Source organism: Petaurus breviceps, unplaced genomic scaffold (assembly GCF_028583685.1).
Source record: "Petaurus breviceps papuanus isolate PSGF00001 unplaced genomic scaffold, PetGlider_PUasm1.0 91133, whole genome shotgun sequence".
Lineage (NCBI taxonomy): Eukaryota > Metazoa > Chordata > Mammalia > Diprotodontia > Petauridae > Petaurus > Petaurus breviceps.
In genome coordinates this window covers 60,267,808-60,294,784 of record NW_027187419.1, presented here as the reverse complement: position 1 = coordinate 60,294,784, position 26,977 = coordinate 60,267,808, and the positions used below count along the sequence as shown (strand labels likewise).

The 26,977-nt window shown below is 37.7% G+C and overlaps 1 protein-coding gene across 3 annotated transcripts in view; it reads right to left on the bottom strand.

Moving 5' to 3' along the window:
* Positions 1-26,977, bottom strand: part of WASF3 (WASP family member 3) — a 187,151-nt gene that overhangs the window by 5,221 nt on the left and 154,953 nt on the right. For 2 of the 3 annotated variants that reach the window (XM_069079758.1, XM_069079760.1), the window contains exons 4-9: positions 23,558-23,692; positions 20,476-20,629; positions 16,539-16,656; positions 12,147-12,322; positions 2,459-2,725; positions 860-1,230 (exon numbers count right to left, since the gene is read on the bottom strand). In XM_069079758.1, coding sequence (XP_068935859.1) covers positions 860-1,230; positions 2,459-2,725; positions 12,147-12,322; positions 16,539-16,656; positions 20,476-20,629; positions 23,558-23,692 — 1,221 coding nt within the window. Of the gene's footprint in view, positions 1-859; positions 1,231-2,458; positions 2,726-3,594; positions 3,762-12,146; positions 12,323-16,538; positions 16,657-20,475; positions 20,630-23,557; positions 23,693-26,977 lie in introns of all 3 variants that reach the window. The other variant, XM_069079761.1, reaches the window with a different exon arrangement.

Below are 26,977 nucleotides of genomic sequence, written 5' to 3'. Positions count from 1 at the left end.
GAAGGAAGGAAGGAAGGAAGGAAGGAAGGAAGGAAGGAAGGAAGGAAGGAAGGAAGGAAGGAAGGAAGGAAGGAAGGAAGGAAGGAAATAAGCATTATTAAATACTTATGATCTTCCAGGCACTACGATAAGTACTTAACAAATATTTCTCATTTAATCTTTACAACATCCTTGGGAGATAATGCTATTATGATATTCCTATTTTAAAGTTAAGAAAACTGATACAGATAAAGGTTAAGTGATTTGCCCAGGGTCACATAAGTTAATAACTTATTTGGATTTGAACTGAGGACTTCCTGACTACAGACACTCTACTCTATCCACTGTACCTCCTAGTTAGTTATAAATCTAAAACCAACATGAAATTTTTATGTTGCAACCACCACCTTAAGAAATATTTTATAGTTAAGCATAAATTTGTGTGTTTTCTTATTATTTACATCTTTTTCCTAAAAGTATAACGGGGGCAGGGTGCAGCACATGGGGAGAAAGGAAACAAGGAGAGACCAGTTAACTAAGGGTTGAGTGGAATCTAGTTAAAGTATAACTGGGTAATGGTTATTCCAAACAATTATTACGGACATTAGTTATTCCAAGAAGGCAGAAATATAACTAGAAGAGAGTATCAAAAAAATTTACTTTTTTTATTTTTTTGGCCTTTTGGAGGGCAATTGGGGTTAAGTAACTTGCCCAAGTTACTAGTTTTTTTGTGTGTGTGTGGGTGTTGAGTGTCTGAGACCAGAACCAAACTTGGGTCCTCCTGACTCCAGGGCCGGTGCTTTATTCACTGTACCACCTAGCTGCCCTGAAAAAATTTACTTTCTAAAAGGAAAGTGTTTTGTGGCATGTTCACACTTACCCATCCGAATAGCAGCAAGAAGATCACTCCGAGCATCACTGATTGCTGGCTGAGCTTGCTCTTGTCTCTTCGCTTCAGCCCCTGCGGGACCATGCATGGGGGAGGAGGAAAGAGAAGGCCCTGCTACAGGAGGGCCAGGTGGGGGAGGTGGGGGGCCTGGAGGGGGAGGAGCTGTAACGACAAGCCCAGTAGAAGGAGGATGAGGAGTAGCGGTGTATGTGGAACCAGTCGCTAATGGAGGATAGGAAGACGGTGCAGGAATCTGGAGAGGGCTAACAAAAGCAGTCTGTGCTGAAGGAATCATGGGAGGCGGTGGAGGCGGTGGTGGTCCCGATGGGTTGTAATATTCAATTATTTGTGCCGGGAGCATCCTAACAAAAAGAGGAAACACACCAAGTCACCAGAATGTCAGCAGAAGGTGAAATTTTCTGAGCTCTGAAATCTGTCAGGTTAGATACTCCTGGCCACATCATATATTTTAGGACTAATTAGAACTATGCAGTGCAAGCATAACCATTTTCTGGAAGTAGTTTCAAAAGGTCCTGCTCCATTCATTACCACAGGATATCATATCTTTGCTCAATTCATCACAGAAATAAAAAAAAAAGGTAAATGGAGTATTTGTGGGAGAAAGGAATATTATCATTTCCCTGCTGATCACAGAATCTAGGAAGGCAGGAAGAACATTATTAATGCATATTCTACGGTAGCAAGTAGCAGGGAAACACATAGTTAATCAAGTCAGGAAGAAAATCACTGTGAATAACTGTAGGATAGAAGTGGTACAATTGAATTTACTGAAAAATAAGTGTATTAAAAAAGGCAAAGATTGCCATTGCTGTAAGGCAGTGCTTCAGAGAATATATTTAAGCTGAAAGGAGTATAATAAAAGTGGTATATTTGACCAAATGAAGGGGCATTCAGGAACTATGGAATTCATTTTAAGAAGAAGAAAGATATTTGCTTTCTATCTACATGAGAGAAAATTAGGGGTCCTGATGAGAAGACATCATAATGCTAGGCCAAGATGAGCAAGGTCAAGGACAGGAAGCACATAGCTAGGCACAGGGACAATACAGGGTTAGATGAAGCTATTTTTCAATTCATGTTAAGTATTTCATCTTGTTTTCTCCAATAAAATTTGTGATTGGAGTTAAGTTCTCCAATCATTTCAATAAACATTTGCTAAAAGTCTGCCACGCACAGTGTACTGGGCTAGGTGCTAAGAGGACTAAAAAGACATATGGGACATGTGTCGTGGCCTCAGGGAGTTTACCATCTAATAAGAGAAAAGAAAATTGTTTATCCCTGGTTAGCTTATGGGTTTACAAATGCCTCATGAAACGATGCATTCAAATTCCCTATAAAAGGTGGTGGTGGTGGTTGTTAAACATAATGTAAGTATAAAGAAGGGTAGTCTACTAGAATGTTACTCCCCCATTTCTCTACCTGCAATTTGGCATTCATGATAGAATTATCAATTAGACAAGTCAGGTTTTCTCTTGCGAACATTGTAGCCCATGAATTATTAAAAACAAAATAAAAATGCCAACTGCATAGACTATACTTTCAAAGAGTCCAGACATGAGGAAAGTTTACCCATAGTCCGATGGCACCAAAGGTGCAGAGGCCTGTGAGCCCTCCGAGGCCTGGGGTGGGGGCGGGGGTGGCTGCTGAGGTCTGTTCAAGGTCATGTGCCTGACAGTGGCAGAAGGAGGCCTGTTATACTCATGCTCCAGGGCCTGGTTTGAAGCCCCATACTGCTGTGTGTCCCCTGCTACATAAGAAGGAGTCACTGGCTGCTGATGAAGAGAATGATTCGGAGTAGCAGGGTAAGAATAATCAGTCACATCAGATGCATGGGACCTATAATTAAAGGAGAAGAAATGGGAAGAAATAAAATGACTTTCAGGTTTTTTTCTTCTCATATACGTACAACATCTGCTTTTCTGATATCAATTCATAAATTATAAATTCTCTATTCCCCTTCCTGTATTGTCATGAAAACTACAGAGCAATAACTGTATTACTATCTTAGCCAGAAAATGCAAGTGTTGCTTGAAATGAAACCCGTAGCTTCAAAATGAGTATATCAGATGAACTGACATGCAGCAAATACCAATACCTTATTTTTTCAGTTCTTTAGGAATCTTTTACTCTGTCACAGAATAGTATAGAACAAATCAAATTAACAAACAGTATTTAAGACAGACACAGCATTCTAGTGCAATGAAATATCAACAGCATATAATTAGAAATTATATAATAGTAGGTGAATTGGATAAACATTAACAGTAAGAGAAGTAAAGGAAATTAAGAATGCAATGCAGTGAATAATTTTTTGCTTAAACAGAGGAAATGTATTTAACCAAAGCAGAATGTAGTGATTTAATAAGTTTAATATTTAAAAGCCTTGTTTTCTTTGCATAAACAGCTGAGTGTAACAAGCTGAAAGGAATGCAAATATTTTATTAGTTGAGCATAGAGTTCACAAAAATGCAGAGACTGTTGCGGTCCAGGGCCAGCTAAGCCCAAGGGAGGGGAATGAGTAAAAGGACCTGTTTGTCCCACAGCTGCGGAGAACCAGGTGGCATTAGTAAGAGACAATCGTGCAGTTCTGGCACTCTGTTAAAGGACACATTGAGTCAGTAAATTGAATGCGTATCATCGCAGGAAGACTGAAGCAGGGCAGGCAACAAAAAGCCAGGGCTCTGAATAAAGCAAAAAAGACCAACCCTCTGGGCATTCTGTCCTCTTTCATGCTCCCTGCCTGTTCCAGTTTCTTGGCGTCACTCATGAACTCAATACCCATTTTCCTTCGCTCCCACTCTTCTCTTCTTGTTCTGACTTTCCTCACATTTATCTGCTGGTTTCTGTTAGGATTCAGCTTGTGTTTCTCCCTCTGAAGCAAAACAGGCAAAGAGACATTGGTGGAAAGGCCACAGACTGGATGTTAAGCTCTGGGATTTCATGCAGGGCAGTCCTGTGAAGGTACCAAGTGATTTTTTTCAATGCAGAGGAGCTGTTGTTGTCATAGAATCTTCCATAGCTGTCCTTGTCCCTGACTGTACCATAAACTCCAGAAGATGGTACAAATATGAAAACATCTTTGTAGTGTGTAAACTGCTAGTAAAGGAGTTAAAATTTTAACACATCAAAGTGTAGGGAAATCCTGTCCTGTCCTGAGATTTGGTGTGTTTTCTAGATGTGGCCATGCTCAGAACTAAACACCACTAGGGAGGTCAGCAGTTAAAGAAAACACCTTCAAGGCAAGGGGGCAGGACCAAAAGAGAAGAGAAATGACGACTGCTTTTAAAAGAATCTTAGTCAAATTTTAAAAAAATAATGAGGATTATTTAAGGAAATTATCTACTTAAAAAAACAAGAACATGGGACTGGGCTGCTTTGGTACCCCTCTAAAATGGTATTGTGATAAAGTAATGAAAGGAGCTAGAGGAGACAAAATAAAGAAGGGTGAGTAGTGTAATAATGGGGAATGGATCAAGGTGGGAAAGTGGTATTTCAGAGCTAGAATTACAAATTGACAATATTGACAACAGGGCAGTGTGTAGCACTGTACCTTAAGTCAGGAAGAACTGAGTTCAAATCCAGCCTCAGACACTAACTAAATGTATAACCCTGGACAAGTCACTTAAGCTCTACCTGTCTCAGTTTCTTCATCTGTAAAATGGGGATAATAATAGCACCTACCTCTCAGGGCTGTTGAGAAGGTAAAATGAGATATTTGTAAAGTGCCTTGCAAATTTAAAGATCTATATAAATTAATAATTATTATAATGATCATTACAATATTATAATTATAGCTAGTAAGGAGTGGAAACCTAAAAGGGGTAGGTTCTTATGATAGATGGGTGAAAGGTCAGTAGGAGCCACAGGGAAGAGCAGAAAGTCAAAGTAGGTTAAATAGCATATCATTACATCTCTCTAATCTTCCGGTAGACTGAAAGCAAAGAATAGGTCATGGAGTGTCTTTAGGGAGGTAAAAGGCTATTGCAGAACAGGAAAAGCTTGGAGGGTAGGTAAGAACCAATAACAAAATGGGTCATTACAGAGCAGGCATCAGGAAGAAAGACCCACGGATGCAGGTAAAGAATCACTAGACTCAGTTGAGACCATACATGTTCATAATGCCTCAGTGACCAGAAAGAGATGGAAATAATTCTAGAGTTGTCCTTGCCAGTCTAACAATTCTATAGCAGTAGGCAGTGTGATACAGAGGAAAGCATAGGGCTTTGGAGTTAGAAAATCTTGACTTGCATCCTTACCATGACACTAACTACCTAGGTGATCTTGGAGGAGTGATTTCATCTCTCTAGATATCAGTTTCTTCATGTGAAAATGAAGGTATAGGATTAGATGGCCTCTGAACTCCTTTATAGTTCTAAATCTATTAATTAATCAATAAGCATTTATTAAGTTTCAGGTACTGTTATAGATACCAGAAATACATAAATTGAAAAAGTCCCTACTTGCAAGGAGTTTACATTAACAGAGAGAGAGAGAATAGATATAAGTATATACAGAATAAAATTTTAAAATGATTAAGTAACAAGTAATTGGGGCAGCTAGATAGTGCAGTGAATAGAGCACCGGCCCTAGAGTCAGGAAGACCTGAGTTCAAATACAACTCAGACACTTGACTTCACTTACTAGCTGTGTGACCTTGGGCAAGTCACAACCCCAATTACTCTGCCTTCCCCCCTCCAAAAAAAATAACAAGTAATTAAGATAAATGAATTTAGGAGGGAGTATAATAGCAGGAAAAGCTTCATGCAGAAGATGGTGCTTAAGCTACATTTTGAATGAAGAGTGTAATTCTATGAGGTGAAGGTGAGGCAGGAGTACTCTCCAGGAATGGGACGCATCCAGCACAAAGGCAGATAGATTTTCACAGCAAGTTGTCTAGATCACAGCTTAGATAAAGGGGGAATAATGTCCAATAAAGTTGGAAAGACAGGTTAAAGTCAAGTGGTCTAGGGCTTTAAAATCTAAACTGAGAAGTTTTTATTGGATCCTAGAGCAATAGGGAGCATGCTACAGCTTATTGAGTAGAGACGTGATATGATTGTATCTGTGCTTAAGGAAAATCATTTTGGCAACAGTATATCAGATAGACTGGAGTGGAGAGAGAATTGAAGCAAACAAAAAATCAGGATTTCACTGCAATAATCTAGGTGAAAAGTGATGAGGGCCTAAGCTAAGGTGTTAGTTGTATAAGTAGAGAAAAGGAGATAGAGGAAATAGAAATGGCAAGATATGGCAACTGTCCAGGTGTGTGAAAGTCAGGTCAGTGAGTAAGGATAATGCAAAGGAAGGGTTTGGGAAGAAGGAGGAAGAGTTCGTTTTGGACAAGATGCCTAATAGGAAATGATAATGCAGGAATATTGCTCAAGGGAGAGATGAGGGCTGTGTGTATGTGTGTGCATGTGCGTGTGTGTGTGTATGTGTGTGTATGTTAGTCATTTTCATAATTCCATGGGAGCCAATGAGGTTACCAAGAGAGTGTTAAAAGAAAAGAAAGCAGGCCCATGCCAGAATTGTGGGGAATACCCATAGTTGGGAAGGATGAAATGAAATGACGGGCTGAGAAAGAGTGATCAAACAAGTAGAACAGACACAAAAAGAGAAGAGTATTGCTATGAAAACTAAGAGAAGAGAGAATACCCAGAAGGAGAAGGTAGTCTTTGACCCAGCAAGATCACTACTAGGTCTGTTTCCAAAGATGATTAGGGAAAAAAGGAAAAGAACCCATATGTTCTAAAATATTTATAGCAGCTCTCTTTGTGGTGGCAAAGAAGTGGAAATTGCAGGGATGCCTGTCAGTTGAAGAAGGTGGCCAACAATTTCAAATACAGCAGAGAGGTCTCAACTGAGAAAAGATCATCCACTTTGCCAATTAATAGATCAGTAATACTTTGGACACTTTAATGATGAAGTCTGAAGCTAGACTGCAAAGATTTTTGGAGGGAAAGGTGAGGAAGTAGAGGTAAAAGGTGTAGACAACTTAATCAAGGAATTTGGTTGAGAAATGAATATGAAAGAGTGACTAAGATGGGGAAAAAGTTTAAAATAAAAGAATGTAGAGAATGACTGAAAGAGCAATTTTCTGGAGAAGATGGGAGGGGATAAAACTAAGCAGAAGAGTAGAGAGGGATTGGCTTTTGCAAAAATATTCACCTAATTATTAGAGCCTTGGGAGGAAAAAGTAGTGGATGAAGTTAAAATGAGATGAAGAGAAGAGGGGAAGCAGGAACTTAAATTGAATGACCTCCATTTTTTTTCTGTAAAATAAGAGTTAAAGTCTTCAACTGAAAAGGGAGAGATAGTATTAGGTAGAAAAGGTATGAGAAAGGAAGAGAGGGTTTGGGAATAGCTTCTGTAGGTAATGAGAAGGGGAAACAATCAGGAAGAAGTAAAAGTACTGCCTTTGCTGCAATGAGGGGCCACAGAGCTATGATCCTATGTTTATAAAGACAATGTTCCCAATGATCCAGACTATGTAGGGGTAGCATCACTAACTTATATATGCTTCAATTTACATGTAAGCTAAAGGTGTGGTATCTGGCAAGTATTTTCACATGAAAACCTAATGAAAAAAAATCATCCAAAGACAATAATGAATTATACTGTATACAGTAGTGGAAATGGTTGGCTGATGGATAGCAAAGTGTCCTAGGAATGAGTTGCAAATAACAATAATGCCGTGGCTTGCTGCTCCTAATGACAACAGTATTTATATAGTGCACAGAATATGGCACCCTATATTTGGCAGGCACTATGCCAAACACTTTATACTCATTTTATAGTTGAGGGAATTAAGGCTGAGGGAGTTTGAATGTCTTGCCTAAATTGACACAGCTAATAAGTTTCTGAGTCCAGATTTAAACTAAGGTCTTCTTGACCCCAGGCCTAGTGCTCAATCCACTGTGCCACCTGGCTGCCTAGATAGAATTTAGAAATTCAAAGAAAGTACAGTTCATACAATGAAACTAAAAAAGATAAATATTAAAAACATAATTATGTGTAAAGAGGCTGGACGGTCTGAACAACCACCAATTTTGTGGTCAAGTAAGATCAATTTGATCTTAAAATTCAGGATGCACACAAGGACCTTCCACTATTTAAAAATAATATCCATCTTATTCCATCAGGGTTTATGCAGAACATTACCTGAAATAAGATGTTTTTACTTAGAATAAAAAGTTCAGAACCATAACAATCATATCATTTTTACATGAGTAGATTAGCAATGAAATTAAATGATAAATTAACCCACTGACAGCCAGTGAGAAAGATAAATGCTTCTGAATAGTTACCCTCTCATGATATATTCTAATATCTGTTTTGCTGAAAACTATGGTCATTAAAATTCCAAAGTTGGGCCAAGATGGCGGAGTAGAAGCATGACCTTCCCGCAGCTCCGGCTTCCACCCTCCCCAATCCATGTAAAAAGGGGACTCTAAACAAACTTTGGAGCTGCAGAACCCACAAAATGACACAGAGAAGCCAACCTCCCACTGAGGACAGCCCAGCAGGCCTGCTGGAATCCACTACAGCACTCTGGGAGCAGAGCCCAGCCCCACGCCAAGGCTTTAGCCCCAGGGCGAGCCTGACCAGCCGCGGCCAGAGGGACTCCAGATCAGCAGCAGCTATGGCCGTTTCCAGGTTTATCAACACATAGACACAAAGGACAAAGTGAGAGGTCAGTACAGTCTGGACTTTGGGACCAGTAAGTGGGAGTGCATGGCTTTTACCCCCAGGGCGAAAAGCCGCTGAGACCCCAGCACAGCCAGCCAGTGCCATGTGGCGCCTTCAGCTCTTGGCCTGCAGAGTGTAGGGGAATCAAGCACCAGTCTGAGGGGTAATCGCTCTTGCTTTAACCAGATCTGGATTGCAGTCTAGGGTAAAGGTTCTGGGGTGTGTGTCCAGCTTTCCAGAGCGTGTGGAGACCTCAGAGAGGGCACCCATCTAATACCTCCAGCAGCTGAGAAAACCCCAGCATTTGGGATGAAAGCTCCCCTGTGTGGTGGCAGAGTCCTACTGTGGCAAAAAGCCCATAAGTCAAGTAATTTAGTGGCAAAATGAGCAGGCAAAGGAAACAAAGCAGACAGAAGATTCCAACAATACACTCCTATTTTGGGGACAAAAAGGAGCAAAGCATGGAACAGGGGGAAAGCAGTGAAGTCAGAACTCCTGCACCAAAAGCTTTGAAGGAAAATACAAGCTGGTTACAGGCCATAGAGGACCTTAAGAAAGATTTTGAAAACCAAATAAGAGAAGTGGAGGAAAAATTGGGAAAAGAAATGAGAACAATGCAAGAAAACTATGAAATGAGAGTCAACAGCCTGACTGAGGAAAATAATACCTTAAAAAACAGACTGACTCAAATGGCAAAGGAGGCTCAAAAAGGCAATGAGGAGAAGAATACCTTAAAAAGTCGAATTTGCCAGATGGAAAAAGAATCTAAAAAACTCAATGAGGAGAATCATTGCTTCAGAATTAGATTGGAGCAAATGGAAGCTAATGACTTTATGAGAAATCAAGATGCTGTTAAACAGATCCAAACAAATGAAAGAATAGAAGGCAATGTGAAATATCTCATGGGAAAAACCACTGACCTGGAAGATAGATCCAGGAGAGATAATTTAAAAATCATTGGACTGCCTGAAAGCCATGACCAAACTAAGAACCTAGAAATCATCCTCCAGGAAGATCTCAAAGAAAACTGCCCTGATGTTTTAGAACCAGAGGGCAAAACAGAGGTTGAAAGAATCCACCAGTCACCTCCTGAAAAAGATCCCAAAAAGAAAACTCCTAGGAATATTATAGCCAGGTTCTGGAATTCCCAGATTCAGGAGAGAATATTACAAGCAGCCAAGAAGAAACAATTTGAATATTGTGGAAACACAATCAGGATAACCCAGGATCTGGCAGCTTCTACACTGAGGGATCGAAGGGCTTGGAATATGATATTCCGGAGGGCAAAGGAGCTGGGATTAAAACCAAGAGTCACCTACCCAGCAAAACTGAGTATCATGTTTCAGGGCAAAATATGGTCATTCAGTGGAATAGAGGACTTTCAAGCATTCTTGCTGAAAAAACCAGAGTTAAATAGAAAATTTGACATTCAGATACAAGAAGCAAGAGAAGGTAAACAGGGAAAAGGAATCACAAGGAACTTATCAAAGTTGAACTATTAACATTCCTACATGGAAAAACAATAATCGTAACTTATGAAACTTTTCTCAGTAGTTGAAGGGATTAGAAATACATATATTTGTCTATATATGAGGGTATATGGTATATGAATACATATGTGAATGTGTGTATATATGTTTACAGGTATACATAGAGGGCACAGGTCCAATTTAACAGGAAGGAATGATACTTAAAAGGTGAAATTAAGAGGTGAGAGGAATATAATGAGAGGAGATGGGGAGAGACAGATTGGGGTAAACTATCTCATAGAGAAGAGGCAAGGGAAAATGGTTACAATGGAGGGGAAGAATAGGAAGGCAAAAGGGAATGGGTCAACCTTATTCCCATTGAATTTGGTTTGAGGAGGGAGTGAAATACACACTAAATAGGGTATCTCACCCTCCAGGGAGAATGGGGGGGGATGACAAAAGGGAGGGTAGGCTGGGGTGGGGGGGGAGGTTGGAAGCACTCACTTTTGAAAATAGATGGGATCAAAGTGGAGAGTAGAGCGGGTGGGAGGTGGGATGGGAGGGAGGGAAGTGTAATCAGTCTTTTACTACTATGTTGTTGTTTTGCATTAGCCACACATGTGCAACCTATACTGAACTGCGTATCTTCCCAGTAGGGGTGGGTGACGGAGAAGGAGGGGAATGAATCTGGAATTGAAAGTTTTGAAATCAAATATTCAAATATGTATATATATGTACATATGGGTGTGTGTGTGTGTGTGTGTATACTATTAATACCATGTTACATGTAATTGGGAAATGGGATGTGGAGGCACTGAGGCATAGAGATCCACTGGAAAAGTGGAAAGGAGTATGGGGGAAAATGTGGGAGAGAGCAGATTAGAGGAGGGGATATCCTGTGGGTCTGCTATTTTGGGGCGGTAGGTGGGGGAGAAATGGGGAGAAAATTTGTAACTCAAAATCTGGCGGAAACAGATGATGTAAATCACAAGTTAATAAAGCATTAAAAAAAAAATAAAATAAAATTCCAAAGTTGAAAGTAAAATTAACTGGAAACTCTTGTATTGCACTGATTGCAGATGATCAAAATTTAATTGAAGACTTTTTTCATATCATGTTAGTAATAACCAAAATTTGGGGAGGAGAATGATATTGGGATAGGGAAGTTAATAAAACTATAATAAATATAAACCCAAGACTAAGTGGTGTTTTATTCTATTTGTTTTTAAATATAAAAACCACCACCAAGAGGAAATCTGGAAGAACGATCTTGAAAAATAAATAATCCTTAAGAGCAATAGGAGATGTCTTTTCTTATTTTATGTGCTGACAAAAGACTTTGCAGAAAGTCTCTTTTTTCCCCATTAGAAGGCAGAAAAATAATGTAAACAAAGTGAAAAGTTATCAAGCTAGCTCCACTGGACTGACTCCATCCAATGAACTGCAATTGCCACTTAGTGGCCATGTCATTTAGACCTGTATGAAGAAACATTTTAATTGAACAGCTAACAGTCTTTTAGTGAGTTCCAATGATGATCTTTTCCTGTAAATTAGAGCACATGAGATTAGTTATCTGAAGGGCAGAAACAGAACATTTTCTTCCATTACTCTTAGTGAGATTTTCAAACAGAACAATGGAGTTATTCTATTAATTATGCTATTAAGAGTAACTATCAATCATTTTCAGACACTGTATATCAATGGCAATTCAGCATGCCAAGCTAAAACTGAAACTATCACTATAGTTAATTAAATTGAAGTCTAAATATCTTCTAAATTAACAGAGCTAAATTCAACATCAGTAGCTCAACTAAATAATAAATTAAAGTCACAGGGGTTTTAAATCATGCAAAGAAAAACAATACACAAAAAACCTGGTAACTTCAACAACATACTTTCAATGCATAGCTTAAGAAGGTTCTAAGATACAGTCCAGATCTTTTTGAGAACTAAAGCTATTGCTGCATTTCCAAATTATTTTTAAAAACACAACAATAAATACCAAATGTATTGCCTATATTATAAAAAAAACAAAACACCAAGAAATGCCTCATGCATAACCATCACATGTGGATAAGGGAGCTTTAATACACACAGACCTAGTATCTGGGGACAGGGATCCCTCGGAAGATGGTCCGTGGTACACACTTTGAGACAACCTGTTGTCGGGTCTAAGCTCTTTGTCATAGGCCATCATATTCCACTCCTGGCGCCTGTTCCTGGCTTTTCTAACCTTTTTCACCTCACGAGTTGTGCCATCTATACGCTTTTGCTCCTGATGTCCAGGAAAAGAAAGGAAGCATGCCAAGACAGAAGGGAAAGGGAAAACAGCAGGTTAAATGCAGTTAAAATGCACAGAAATATAAACCTGATATGCAAATGGAAAGGAAATTCTGAAGAAGTCTAACCATCATGTGCAATAGAGTCGAGAGGAAGCAGTCTACATTTTTCACCTCATGCTGCACCTCTAGATAAGACAAGCTGCTCTTTAGCTTCTCTCTACTGCCTAGATAAAAACATCTGGCAAGGTATGATCAGGAAATAGTTTTCCACTACTGCACATTTTTTTTAAAAAGTCTTGATATAGAATATCTGCATAGCAAAATATTTTTCTTCCAAAATAAAGATAAATAACCTTTATTCTCAGTTTCCAAAAGGTATTCCAAATGATATTTAAGCCAGTTTTGCTAATGGTTAAGTAGAAAAACAGAAAACTTACCTGCCCCATTAGTCAAACACTTATTTTTGCTCCAGTCCTTTGGCCCTACACAAGAATCGAGAACATGGTCCCACCACTGACAGGCACAACAGTACAACATCATCCATAAATACTCTCTAGAGTGGCAGCTCTTTATTTCTGTTATATTCATTTGTCCTAAGTAACCCATAAAATGCTATGTCTCTTAAAAACAAGGCCTGGATTTTCTACTTCTCTGTGACTTAAATTTCCAACTGCATCATTTTCAGGGTAAGGCACTCAACTCTTCTTCAACTCATTTAGATTGATCAACTGCAGGTACAGCATGCAGTAAGTACCACAATGGAGTTATTCTAGACCAAGACCAAGACCAAGAAATAATAACAACTCGATTGAAAATTAAGGTTAAAACATCTAAGGGAGAGGAAAGAAGATAGAGGGAAAGGGATAATTTAGAACTCAAAAATTTTAAAAAAATAAAATGTTAAAAAATTATTTTTACATGTAAAAAGAGAAAATTAAGATTAAGATTTACAAGGGGTGTTTCTGACAGCTCTGCTGGAAAGGCAGGTAGATTATGCAGGTGTTACATCTCCATTTTGCAAATGAGGAAAGTGAGGCTCTAACATAGGAAATGACACAGAAAGGGTAAGTGGGAGAGACAGGATTTTTCTGAGTCTCTGAGTCCAGTGATCTTTTCACAGTAATTATATCATCTCTCCTCAAGATTACTGGGAAAAGCAGCTGTCAAGACCAATGGTTCCTCATTTTGAGCCAGCTCTGAATATCTCCAATCATCTCAAATAGTATCAAAACTTCTCCAAAAAATTACAAAAAAACATAGAATTCACTTTCACTTGGAGTTAGATGTGTCATGTAACAGGTAAAGTACTGAAGAATCAGGCTAACAGCAGCCAGGGGCTGTGACAGTAATATAGTTGGAAATCACCATCCTAGGGACTCTGTGCTGTCTTTCCACAATGGAGTTATTCTAGACCAAGACGGCTGATGATATGGTTAATTATACGGTTGATTTAAACCATCATAAAATTACTAAGTTAAAGAATAGAGGTATTGGTCAGCTAAGAGGCACAGTGGATAGAGTGTTGGGTCTGGAGTCAGGAAGACCTGAGTTCAAATCCCGCCTCAGACAATTTTTGTCTATGTGACCCTGGGCAAATCACTTAGCCCTGTTTCTCTCAGTTTCCTTATCTGCAAAATGATCTGGAGAAAGAAATGGCAAACCACTCTACTATCTGCACCAAGAAAACCCTCAGTGAGGTCATGAACAGTCAGACACAACTGAAACAATTCAATACCAACAATAGAGGTGTTAGTGTTTGAAGCCTGTTTCACTGGTGAATCTAATTTGTTGGTTTCTGCTATTATTTTATCTTAAAGAATCCAAGCTTTTGACATCAGGGGCATTTCCTCCATCACAGACTACAGTATCTCTACAGCTTGGTAGATTGTCTTTTAGAGCTGTTGTGAATCTCTTTCAACTACAGCTAGGCTGGGCAGATGCAAAGTCCACAGTTAAAACCTAAAAGTTCAGTAAGATCTGTCCATATCTACACTGTCCTAACTTTTGGGAACCTAGGGTCTTCCCATACCATAGAAAGGCCATTGAAGGAAGACTTCACTGGAGGCACTATTGCATCACAATGGAAAATGAATGGATTTTGTACTTCAGTAAGTTAATTCAGGATGAAAAGACATGGATGTTTTGAGATATACATGGATGGGTTTCATACAAAAGGAAAAAAAACAGATGGAAATAAAGTCATTGTGTGTGTATTCAACATTGGATTGGGACTCACATTCAAATCCTAGCTCTGCCACTTGCTACCTGTGTGATCTTAGACAAGTCCCTTCATTGTTAGGGTCTAAGTTTCTGCATGTGTAAAATGAAAGAATTGGACTAGATACTCTAAGATCAGTTCTAATGCCTAAATTTTTCCAAAGACAGAACAATCTTTTTCCTACTCCCAGAATCAAACAATAACTATTGTGACTTTTAAGAAAATCTCTATTTCGGGCTGGCTAGGTGGTGCAATGAATAGAGCACCGGTCCTGCAGTCAGGAGGACCTGAGTTCAAATCTAGCCTCAGACACTAGCTCTGTGACCTTGGTAATTTAACACCGATTTGCCCTGCAAAAAGCAAAAAAAAAAAAAAATCTCTATTTGACCTGAAGACAATGTGATACCAGAATGATGCAATCACCACAATTACAAGTATTTGGGGAATTCAGGATGAAATCAAAGATCTAGAAAGAGCTCCTAGTTTTGTAGACATGATAATTACAGATGAATACATTTTCCATGAAGGCAAAGAAAAATAATTACATATGTATTTATGCCAAAAGCATCATTTTTGGATCATCTGTAAGAGGCATCTGTAAGGTCACTGAAAGGTAAATTATATATTCAAAGAAAAGCACTCTTACAAGTCTCAATGAGCTTTTACATGTATAGGAAGGTATCACTAGTATGCCAATCAAATATTTTCTTGCTTCTCTTTCTTTTTAAGGGAATAATATCCATCTTTTCTTCACACAAACAATGCCTACAGAATCCTGTAACTCAACCACAATGTTCTCACTCTTAATAAAGTCCCCAAATGCAACCAAACACATGCAATGGAGATAACTAAAACAATCCTTTCCTTTTGAAGCCCCCTCTCTCTAGAATTTTTGTAGCTTATGTTATTTAAATGAAAAAAATCACTGAAAAAATCCTTTTAGCTTACCAAATGCCAAACACTTCTCTAAGTCAGAGGTTCATAAATTTTTTGTGTGTCATAGAACCCTTTTATGGTCTGGTGATGCCTGTGAACCCCTTCTCAAAATGTTTTTAAATACTTAAAATAAAATATATAAGATTACAAATGAAACCAAGAATCAGAGAAAATAAAGATGTAATTTTTTCCCATCCAAGTTAATAGGCTCCCTCACCTCTGAAATCCACTCATGGACAAGTTAAGAACCTCTGATCTAAGCCAAAGCTTTTAGGTACTTGCCCACACAAACTGGATTGTCCTTCCCAGGAAGTCTGCACAACAGATTGTCTTCAAATGGAAAAAATTAAACTTCTGAGATGCCAGGAAAACTTTCAGGGAGTGTTCCTTAGTTTTTCTCAATCACAAATGAAACATATCTCCAACAGAGAAGGCAACTTCTGCAGAGACTATTTTAAGTAGTATCTGTACCTCTTATGATCTCCTCTCCCTTTTTCTCCACCATTTCCCCTAGGAGAGCACCATTTATGGCACATAATCCCTCCTAAATATAAACATCGAACTGGCTTTTCATTCTGATACATGCACCATTAAAAAAATTAGAGCTGGCAGGTGAGAACCCAACCATTAACCACATTTAAAAAATTAAAGTTGATCTTCTTACTCTGCAATGAGATAATAGGAGTTTTTTGTGAAACCATAGGCAGAGAATTTTAATCACAAACTTATATACAAAAATTGAGTTGAGCGTCTTCTCTTGTTAAAGTGAAGCAGACTGGTTGAACATGAGATTGAAAAAAATTGAGAATATTTATTGATCTATTGAATATATTTGAATTTTGAATTGAATGTAATATATTGAAAATTGAATATACTGAAAAATTAGGACCAGATATGATTCTCAATTATCTTCATGTTAAAAATGTAACCTATGAAAAAATTTCAACACTGTCTGACATACCTATCATTTCAGAGTAAGATTCAGCAATTTGGTTTGGGTATCATATCCAAATTAGTCCCTGAATATACATGTTTTCTATTCTGGAATGATTTACCTTTTGTCTTCTTTTCTCTTTCCTTTTGTCTTCTGTATCCTGTAGCATTTTCTCTTTCCAGAGATCAAAGAAATACGAAGGATCAGTATAGAACTTTAATCCGTCTTTCTTATCATCTCTAAAAAATGATATGGAAGTAAAGAAAATGAAAATTATGTACATTTTTAAGCTTAAAGGTTTCAACTCTGATTCTAATTCACTAAACCACAATATTTAATAAACTGACAACAAGAAACATTACTAAATGTCTTATTTCAATAACCACCTCAAGAAATCTGTGGAACTGTGACTTCTTTATGCATTTAGCAACATATAATAAACTAATTTGGTCACAAAAACACTTCAAAACTGTCTTGGCTCCACAGTTACATGCAGAAAATTGTTGAAAATAAATTTAAAATTTCTTCAAAACCTAGAAACTGAAAAATATATGCAGATATGACTGGGGAGTGTTTGTGTTGGTGTCTCTCATACCATAGTTTCTCTATTCTCTCGCTGTATCCCTCCAACTCCTCAATCCTGGAATTGGGATTACTGTGTAGAATGGAAACACATGCCTGCTTTTATTCTGTAGCCCCGACTCAACTCAACTTTCCAACACGGGATGCTACTCAGACCTTTTTCCTGACTCCTCCTATCAGTATAAACTCGATTCAACAAGCATTTATTCAATGTCTGCTAGGTACTGGATTTACAAAGACAGAAAGAAGATAGTTTCTTTCTATAAGGAGTTTATATTCTAGTGGAGGAAGAGGAGGGAAGAAGAACATTAACACAGATATATATATATATATATATATATATATATATATATGGAAAACATATTCTAAGTAAATGGAAGGTGATTGTGGCAGACAGGTGGGAAGCGGGGCATTAACAACAGAGGGGATCAGGAAAGATTTCATGTAGAAAGTAGCACCTAAGCTGTGTTCTGAAGTAAGGCAGGAATTACACAAGGAAGAGTGAGGAGAGAGAATATTCCAAACATGGAGGGTGGCCTGAGTAAAGGCAAGAAGAAAAAAAGATAAAGCATTGTGTAAGGGGAATAGCAAATACTCCAGTCTGGCTGTAATGCAGCAGACTCGAGGAGAGATACATGTGTGATCAATTTGGAAAAATAAACTGGAGCCACACAGTGAAATGTTTTAAAGGCCAAGTATAGAAATATCCTAATGACAAGAGGGAGACACTAAAATTTCTTAAGAAAGGAGTGACATAGGTCTGAGTTGTAGGAATATCCATTTGTCCATTTGGAAAATGTACAGGAGAGAGGAGAAACTAGAGTCAAGGAGACCAAGGAATAAATGATTGCAATAGGCTGGGGAAAACTGATGAAGGCCTTACCTAGGGGGTAGTTATATAAGTGGAAAAAAGAGTAGGAGAAATATGGCAATAGAACCAACTGGACTTAATAACTGACTCGATAGGAGAAATGAAGGAGAGCAAAAAATGGAAGATACTCTGAGATTATGAGAGAGGAAAGGGTTTGAAGGGGAAAATGAGATATGTTATGGAAACAGAGTTTAATATTCTATTGGACATCCAGGTAAAAATGACCAGTAGGCAAGATGGATATGTGTGTGGCTAAAAGGAGGATGGTGGTGGGGTGAGGGCTGGAAACATAGCTTTAAGAGCTACTAAGATCACCAAAAGAGTGTGTATCCAGAGAACAGCAAACGACTTAGGACCAAACTCTGACCTCTCCCCACACAAAGGGAGTGGGGCATGCATGATAATCCAGGAAAGTAGACTGCAAAAGAGAACCATGAGAGAGCAGTGTCACAGGAATGCAGAGAGAAGAGTGTCAACAGGGACTAGGGATGATGTACAGCTACAGAACAGATAAAAAAGACTTAGACCATTTGATTTATGAGGTTTAGCAATATTATTGGTAATACTGAAGAGTGATGTCAGTTGAATGGTGGCGTCAGAAGTCAGACTTCATGAGGCTGAGAAATGGAAGGTTCAATAGTGAAGGCAACCTCAGTTTTTCTAGGATTTTGGCTGTGAAAAGGAGAACAATATGATGCCTTGAAATGGGAGAGTAAGAGGCCATATATTTACACAGATTTCCTTTTTGGAGTTTGTCAGTGAAAGGGAAGAGATATATAGCATGATAACTTGGGGGGACAGCAGGATCAAAGGAAGGTTTTAAGGCAGAGGAAGATCTGGAGTAGAGAGAGTACTGGGTTTGAATCTTGCTTGTACTATTTACTACCTTGGGTAAGTAATTTCACCTACTTCTTTGGGCCTCAGTTTCCTTGTGTGTAAAATGGAGACAGACTAAGCATTCCCAGTGTCCCTCACAGTTCCAAATCCTATAAGACGTCCCCTTCCACTCATATCCCTTATTTACAGAGAATGAATATTTAGTAGCTGCAAACCACTAACAGCAGTCCCCATGACCTGAGTAGGGGACTTCAGAAGAACTAGGGAATAATGGGGCAAAGGAAAGGAAAGAAGCTGCAAGGTGGATGTCTGACCAATGATGCTCTCCTAAGACAATGGTCATTAGAAGCAGCCTGACTGACACTGAAATCCTCAAGTCCAAAGAACCAATACTGAGGGCCGTATTATTAAGGAGTTATGGGGCCTCCTATTGGTACACACTCCCAGAAGACGTATCTCTATCAGACAGGATTGCTTTTCTACTCATCTACTTTCTTTTATTTAAAGGGTTCCATCTCCTAACTAAGTGATTTCCCTTTCCACTATGTGCCCCTATTCCTTCTTGCCAGGGCTTCCCTTCTTCCCTGGCCCTCTTGGAGAATATACCACCATCTCCCACATGGCCTCTGAGGGTTTTCCAAGGTTTTTCTGTTGCTGCCATTGCTAAGTAATAGTTCCTCATCCTTCAAGTCTCCGGGTACTGTCTCTTCCATGAAGTCGCCCTTCTCTATTCCTCCATCTCTTTCTTTCTTGATTTTCCTAGAGTACTTTGCCTAGATCTCTCCTCTGCCCCAATATATTTTCTACCTTTTATTATATTTAATCTGTATACATATTATATTCTCCTTCTGTAAAATGTAAGTTATTTGAGAACATGGACAATTGTCACTGTTTTTGTGTTCCCACTGCTTATGTCAGATTTTGCATACAGCAGGTATTCAATAAATGCTCACTACATTGAACTAACAGTATCTTATCAGAACTTTGTATTTCTCCCAGTGACTAATTGCTCTATACACAGTAGGAATTAATTTCACAGAAGCACAGAATGTTATGTAGTAGAGGTCTATCTCAGTAAACATCTTACTTTACTGTATCTCTAAACAAGGAAGTGACCCTTATGGCAATTTAGTTCAACAGATTGGAATAGATGAGTTAGACTAGATGGTTGCATTGTACAGGGGAAAATGAGAAGCAAAACAAGGAATGCATTTGCACTGGGTGGTTAGGCAGTATTAATTCCCTTGGGGTTCATTTTGCATTTGGCCTAAATTGTATGCTGCATTGCTCTATAATAATGTTGGGTTAACTTGTTGATCAAACTGTCTCCTTATAGCCTATAACACTGCATAATATACTCTGCTGTCTGGAATGATAAATGTCTCTGCACTGAAATGTGGAGACAGATCAATTGTTTGCTATATGGTAACTGAATTATGTAGTTACCTTAACAAAGTCTTGGAACATAGTAGGCACAAAGCCCACACACCATCACTGACAAACGAACCATTTCTATTAAAGAAACCCAGGACTCACTCTTTTGATAACAAGAATGCTGATAACTTGAAATAATGCAACAATAAGAATTCAAGGCTTTCCAATTTCATCTTGTTTTGGTCCCTTTGCAACATCGAGAATTGTGACAATCTGACATCCTTCCAAATTCTACACAGTTAAATGAGTCTTTTCATGATACTTATCCATTGTCTAAAACCATATTCATAATGAAAAAGTAAAATTAGATCTTATGGGCTACACAGATGCATACCTGTAAGGTGTAAGTATATTCAGAGGAGGTGGCTTATCACTCTGATTATAAATGTCAGAAACTGGATTGGGAATACTGTTCTTGGAAACCACCTGCTGGTCTTGTATTGTAGAGCTTTTGAATGCTTTCTTCATGTTAATATCCTGTAACGATACTGTTGAAAGACCCAAAAGATCTGCTTAGCAGAGAATACATTTGGTTTTTTGCTGTTAATCTCAGTTGAATTCAGTTCTTACACATTTAAATCAATCACAAGGCCTTCCAGGACAGCTTTCCAACAGTCTTTGCAGGTACACATATAGAACCATACGTACACACTATATCTTCTTTCCCCTAGACAAGCATAGCGCTCTCTGTCTCTCTTTGTCTCTCTCTGTGTGTCTCTCTGTCTCTGCCTCTCTGCCTCTCTCTCTCTCTCTCTCTCTCTCTCTCTCTCTCTCTCTCTCTTTCTCTCTCTCTCTCTCTCTCTCTCTCTCTCTGTTTCTCTGTCTCTCTGTCCCTCTCTCTCTCGATGTGAACTGGCTCAAAACTGACTCCAAAGCAGGCACTTCTTTCTCAGCTTGTGAGGGGATCTGCCCAGTACACTTCAGGTATATTAAGTACCTTCTTTAAATAAAATGCTTTTTCTCAAAAATGGCACATGGGTTGCCATACCAAAGTCACTGTTTGGATGTATGTATGAATGTTTATGTGTATGTAACAGTTTTTTTAATAGAGAAAAGGGCAAAATTTCTTTGAATTAAGCATATATTTTTACTAATACCAATGAAGAGATGTAGAAATAGACAAATGGTTGGAGATTCTATCTGAAAACACACACACACACACAGAGTAATCAGTGTGAAACCTGTAGTCTCCAGAACAATAGATGTACACACACCAAATTCAGTTTCCCATGGAATAAACATATTCAAATAGCAAATACTCATCAATATTTACTTAGCTAACTGGACTATGGCTCTACTAGTAACATGTACAGGCTTTTTTGCTGCAACACAAAGTAGGAAAGATGGCAGGAGGTTGCATACACCAACTATATTAAAATGCTACAGGAAGTTATCAGAATCATAAAATGATCAATAAGAACATTATGATAAAAATCCATCTAACAAGTTGATTAAAAATGGGGATTGAGGGTTATTAAAATAGAATTCAGCTCACTATTTCCTAAATTCCAATATATATATACATATATATACATACACACACACATATATATATATACATACACACACACACACATATATATATATACCTTCATGTCGTTTTAAATCTATTGCATCAGAAACATTTTAATTATAACAACAAAGAACTTGAGGCAATACATGTCAAAATAGTTTGATTTTCAACAATTTAAATAGTCAATTATAGTATAACTTAAGATGAAAGTTCTTTACTTTATTGACATATGAAGCTCTTAAATTATTCCCCAAATTTTTATCTTCTAAAAGAAAATTTAGCCATTTGAAAAGGCAGACAAAAGAACTCTGTAATTTTCCAATGTTCAAAGTCGCATTCTTCTTAAAGAGAAAAATCAAAATGCCAATGCACTGATTGGTATATATTTCTATCAAATTTCATTTTAGCCTCCAAAAATAAATTGGATATTGAGAGGAAATTGGATTTTAGCATATACCGGTAGGAACTCTTTTTTTCCTCTTTTGTACTCTTTGTAAGAGACAATAACTCTTTGAGAAAAGGAATGGAGGCATATGTTTGAAAATGAGGGTGAAGTTGAAAACAAAAGAAAGCAATAAAAAATTGTAAAATGATTTAAAAATGAAACAAAATGCAAAAGCTGGAATTCCATGAATGATAGCTTTTTAAAGTTAAACTTTACTATATGTTTCTAGACAAAAGAGCTAAACAAATCTAATTACAGAGAGAAAAGGTGATAGGATTTTTATGAGGTAATGTGAGCAAGACATACCATAAAGGCACATGTATGGGGAATGCACAAGGATTCCCTGATGTCTTAAAAACCGTCTCATTTTTTTAAAAATTATTTTAAAGTAAACTTTAGGTTATTTTTAATTAACTGTTTAGTTTCTTTAATGAATAAAATAATGTCTTCTATAAATTAGTGTGCAATAGATGTTTGATATGAATGGACTGTGGGGCATATACACCATTGGTTTAGCAATGTAAAGGCAAAAGCAACTTAGGATAAACATTTTTTATATAAAATTACATTTGAGGCAATAACACAATCCTTTTCCTGATGCTGGTTTTTTTAAAATATAATCTTTTATAGTAAATATTCTGATAATGCAATTTTGGCTTTAAAAAGATAAAGGAATGTTGATTGCTTTAAATTTTGTGCCAACTGCTCTAGCAAACAATTTCAGTCACTGGGGTCCAACATAAAAACATCAGTAATGGCACAACCCTTGCAAGTATTAACATTATTTAAAAACATGAAGTCTAAAAGCACCCAATATATGTCACTTTAAGACATCTGAGGGACCCTAAATGACCAAAACACTTACCTGAAAACACTTACAATAATTAATGGCAAAATACAAACCAGTAGGAAGCCTTCATTTTGCTGTATTATAATGCACATAATTTTCTCTCAAGCTTACTGTCATTCTTCTCAAAAGGACACCTACTGTCCCTACTGCTGAAGTGACTAATTTGGACAAGTATTCAGTTGTAACAGTATTTAAGGCTATTACTTCTAGCATAAAGAAGGATTTGTGGATGGAAAGGGTGGTATGTATAAGGTTTCATACTAATACAAACCCTTTAAAGGAGAAATTTTTCATTTAGTGAGAGTTTTTTTAATTGGGCATGAGGATGAGGTATAGGTAAGACATATGTAATATACATAGATATATATGTATATATACACACAAATGTATGTATGTATGTATATGTATACACATGCATGTCTTTTTTTCTAACTCATTTCCTAATTAATCCAAAGTTACACATTTCTTTTCTTATCAGAATGTCCTAGGAAAAGACAAAATGAACGATCAACTTACTACCCTAAGGAAAAGCTGTAATTGTGCTGTAATTAATTACTACCGTCTTGTCAGCATCACTTCTGGCTCACTGCTTTCATGCAATTACCTACCCTCTTCCACTGTTGAATCCAGCTGGGTAACTTTGACAGCGAGGCGATCAATTCTGTCTTGAAGAGAATTTGCTCTGATGTAAAAGTTGTTGGCCTCATTAAACAACTCACCAAATATGTCTTCAGCATGTTTGCCTATAAGAAGAAAATGGATGGGGAAAGCCATCTGTTGAAGATCTGCTGAAGCAACTTTCACATGTTTTCACCATTGCCATACTACTGTCAACACATTATATATTTTTTGCAAAGAACTTAAAAAAATGTTTTATTCAAGGGCTTCCAAGACTCTCTAAAAATCTGGAACATTCAAATATATGTGAAGGGGACCTAGAGTTGTAACATTTTAAAATACTTTAGAGAAACCTTAGGATTTGCATTTCATTGCCTTATGAAATATGATTTAGGTCTAATTTCCCTGAAATTTAAATCTTTCTTTCCATTTTACTGTTATCAAACATGTTTTAAGCTAGAGACCATTGGTACTAGCCCACAGCAGAATGTTTAGTAATTGAAACAATGTAGAGAGTTCTCAGGAATTAATCTCTCTGTTAGTTCCAATATTACCAAGTTTGCATACATTGCCTATATCAAAAACCAGCACCTATCTGACAAGATAAATTCAATTATTTTACTACTAAGGCGACAAAGAAGTTGGAGAAACAGAAAACCCTCTGCCCACAAAAATCATAACCCTACAGATTTCCCTAATATTCAACCTAAATATACCTTTAAAAATATATTTTGTTAGTTAACTCACAATATCTCAAATATTGCGGTTTTCTCCACAGATATTTTTACCTTTCAAATATTTAACATATCTCCTAAAATAGTTTTCCAAATTTGGTCTTCAACATTCCCTCATAATTTTTGAAGAAGAAGGAATACTAACTTTGACCTCAGTATTCGCAGCCAATATTCATATTAAACAAAGAGAGACCTGCTGTTTTGCGATGTGGGTAATAACTTCATATAGCAGTGACGTAGTACTTTTGTATATAGCTTTGCCTTTAAAAAATTTACATACATTATCTCACTAGAGATTCACAGCAGCCCTGTGGAATAAAAGCTTCCACATCCCTATAGAGTAAAAGGGATGGGGATAAAGACTGGATCTATGATTTAACTGAAGTGAAAAGCAGGGGAGATATTAATTCTCATTTTGAAGATAAAGAAACTGAAGGAAGCTGTAACCCAAGGTCACATGTCTAGTCACTTCACCCAAAGACATCTGATTTCTAGTCCATGTACTTTTTCAACAGTTTAGTGGAATTTATACTTCCCCCGGGATTATAATTTTTTTTTAATTCAGTTCTAATCTGCTGGATTCTAACAACTCCCAGCTTTTGCTACTTTGAATTCTCTTTTGGGTTTAACTGCTTTTCTCCAGAATTCTCATTTTTTTTAAAAGCAATCGGGGTTAAGTAACTTGCTCAAGGTTACACAGCCAGTTATTTCTGGGTGTGGTGCTAAGTATCTGAGCCTGGATTTGAACCCAGGTCATCCCGACACTGGAGCCGGTGCTCTTACTTGCTGAGCCACGTGGCTGCCCCCAGAATTCTCATTTTTTTAAGGCACATAACACCTCCATGTTCTTTGGAGTACTAGATATAACTCCAACTTAATGATTAATTAATTAGGCACTAAATAAGGCAGGATGACAAATCTACCTTCCTTTCTAAGATCCTCCCCCCCCCCACTTCCCAAAGAGAAATATCTTCATATCTGTCATTCACTCCATGTATGAATTTTCACTCAATTTATTGATCCAGGACAGGGACACACAAAAGTACCTATTTATCACAGAACATTAGGAGTTGGTAAATTCCTATTACATTAACTAAATGGACTGAAAATGTTAAATACTTAATAGTAGGACTAGAACTGTGATATTATTGATATAGGGAACTCTTAGATAAGAAAATTCCCTTGACCAATGATGGTCAGCACCATGTCTGCTTCTATAGTAAATAGTGTTGGGACTGGAGCCAGGAAGACCCAAGTTCAAAGCCCATTTGAGGAGCTTAATATCTGTGTGACTCTGGGCTAGTCATTTAACATCTATTTGACTCAGTTTCCCCTTTTCTAGAATGGGAATAGTACATCCCAAGGTTGTTGCGAAAATGAAAATGAGATAATACTTAGCATAGTGTCTGACACATACTATACACTTAATAAATGGTCATGTCCTTCTGATCTACCTATAATCTTAGGGCAGGAGTTGTTAAACTTTTATTATGTCATGGATGCCTTTGGCAGACTGGTAAAACCTAGGTACCCCTTTTCAGAATATTTTCAAATGCAGGACATAAAATACATAAGAGTACAAAGAAACCAATTATATTGAAATATGACATATATTATATACATATGTATGTGTTTATAAATAGAGAGGCGGAAGGGAAGAGAATAAGCATTTATAAAGCACCTACTATGAGCCAGGCATTGTGAAAAATGCTTTACAAATATTACCTCATTTCATCCTCACAACAACCCTAGGAAATGGGTACTATTATTACTCTCATTTTATCATGAAGGAAATTGAGGCAAACAGAGGGTAAGTGACACGCCCAGGGTCACAGAGGTGGTAGGGATCTAAAGCTGGTTTTAAACTCAGGTCTTCCTGCCTCCAGGTCCAATGCTCTCTTCACCACACCATCAGTTACCCTCTAAGAACACTTGTAGAATTCTGAAAGGATGAGTAACTTGCTCAGGCAATGTGTGTCAGAAGTGGGACTTAAATTCAAATCTTCCTGGCTAAAAGGTCAAAGGATAGCTCTCTATGATGCCTCTTATTATATACTCTGCTGTTGTTCAGGCCTTTTTTTCAGTCATGTCTGACTCTGTGACACCATTTGGGGCTTTCTCTGAGGCTGCATTTGAACTCAGGAAGATGAGTCTTCCTGATTTCAGCCCCTATACTCTTACCAGTGCCCCATCTAGTGGCTCACATTATGAATTTATAAGTAAAGAGGATTTTGTTATCCTTTTTAGAGTTTAGTTTCTCAGGCTCCATGGTTATGACAATCTCTAGTTTCCAGGTGTTATATAATAATTCTTGCAATCATGATTCAAAACAGTTTCCACGCTTGCACCGCGAGATATGGGGGTGACAATAATGTGATTTTTACTATACTTGAGCTGAATGTTGATATTGCTAAAGTGAACCTGTGAAGCTATTGCTGGCAAGATGCCTTCTTTGTCTGTTGCCCTATAAAGCAAGTGGGTACTTGTTAGTGAGTGGGAAACCCATATGGGAATATGATAGCGTAATGCTGCATGTGTGCCTTGTTCGGCTCCGATCAAAACGGAGAGAATTTGTGTTTGCCTCAACTGGCCTCCACTGAGGCTTAGGGAAGTCCATAAGAGTTGTAACTCCTACTGTATTCTTTTTGGCTCCTGCAAGAAGGGTATTTAGGGAAT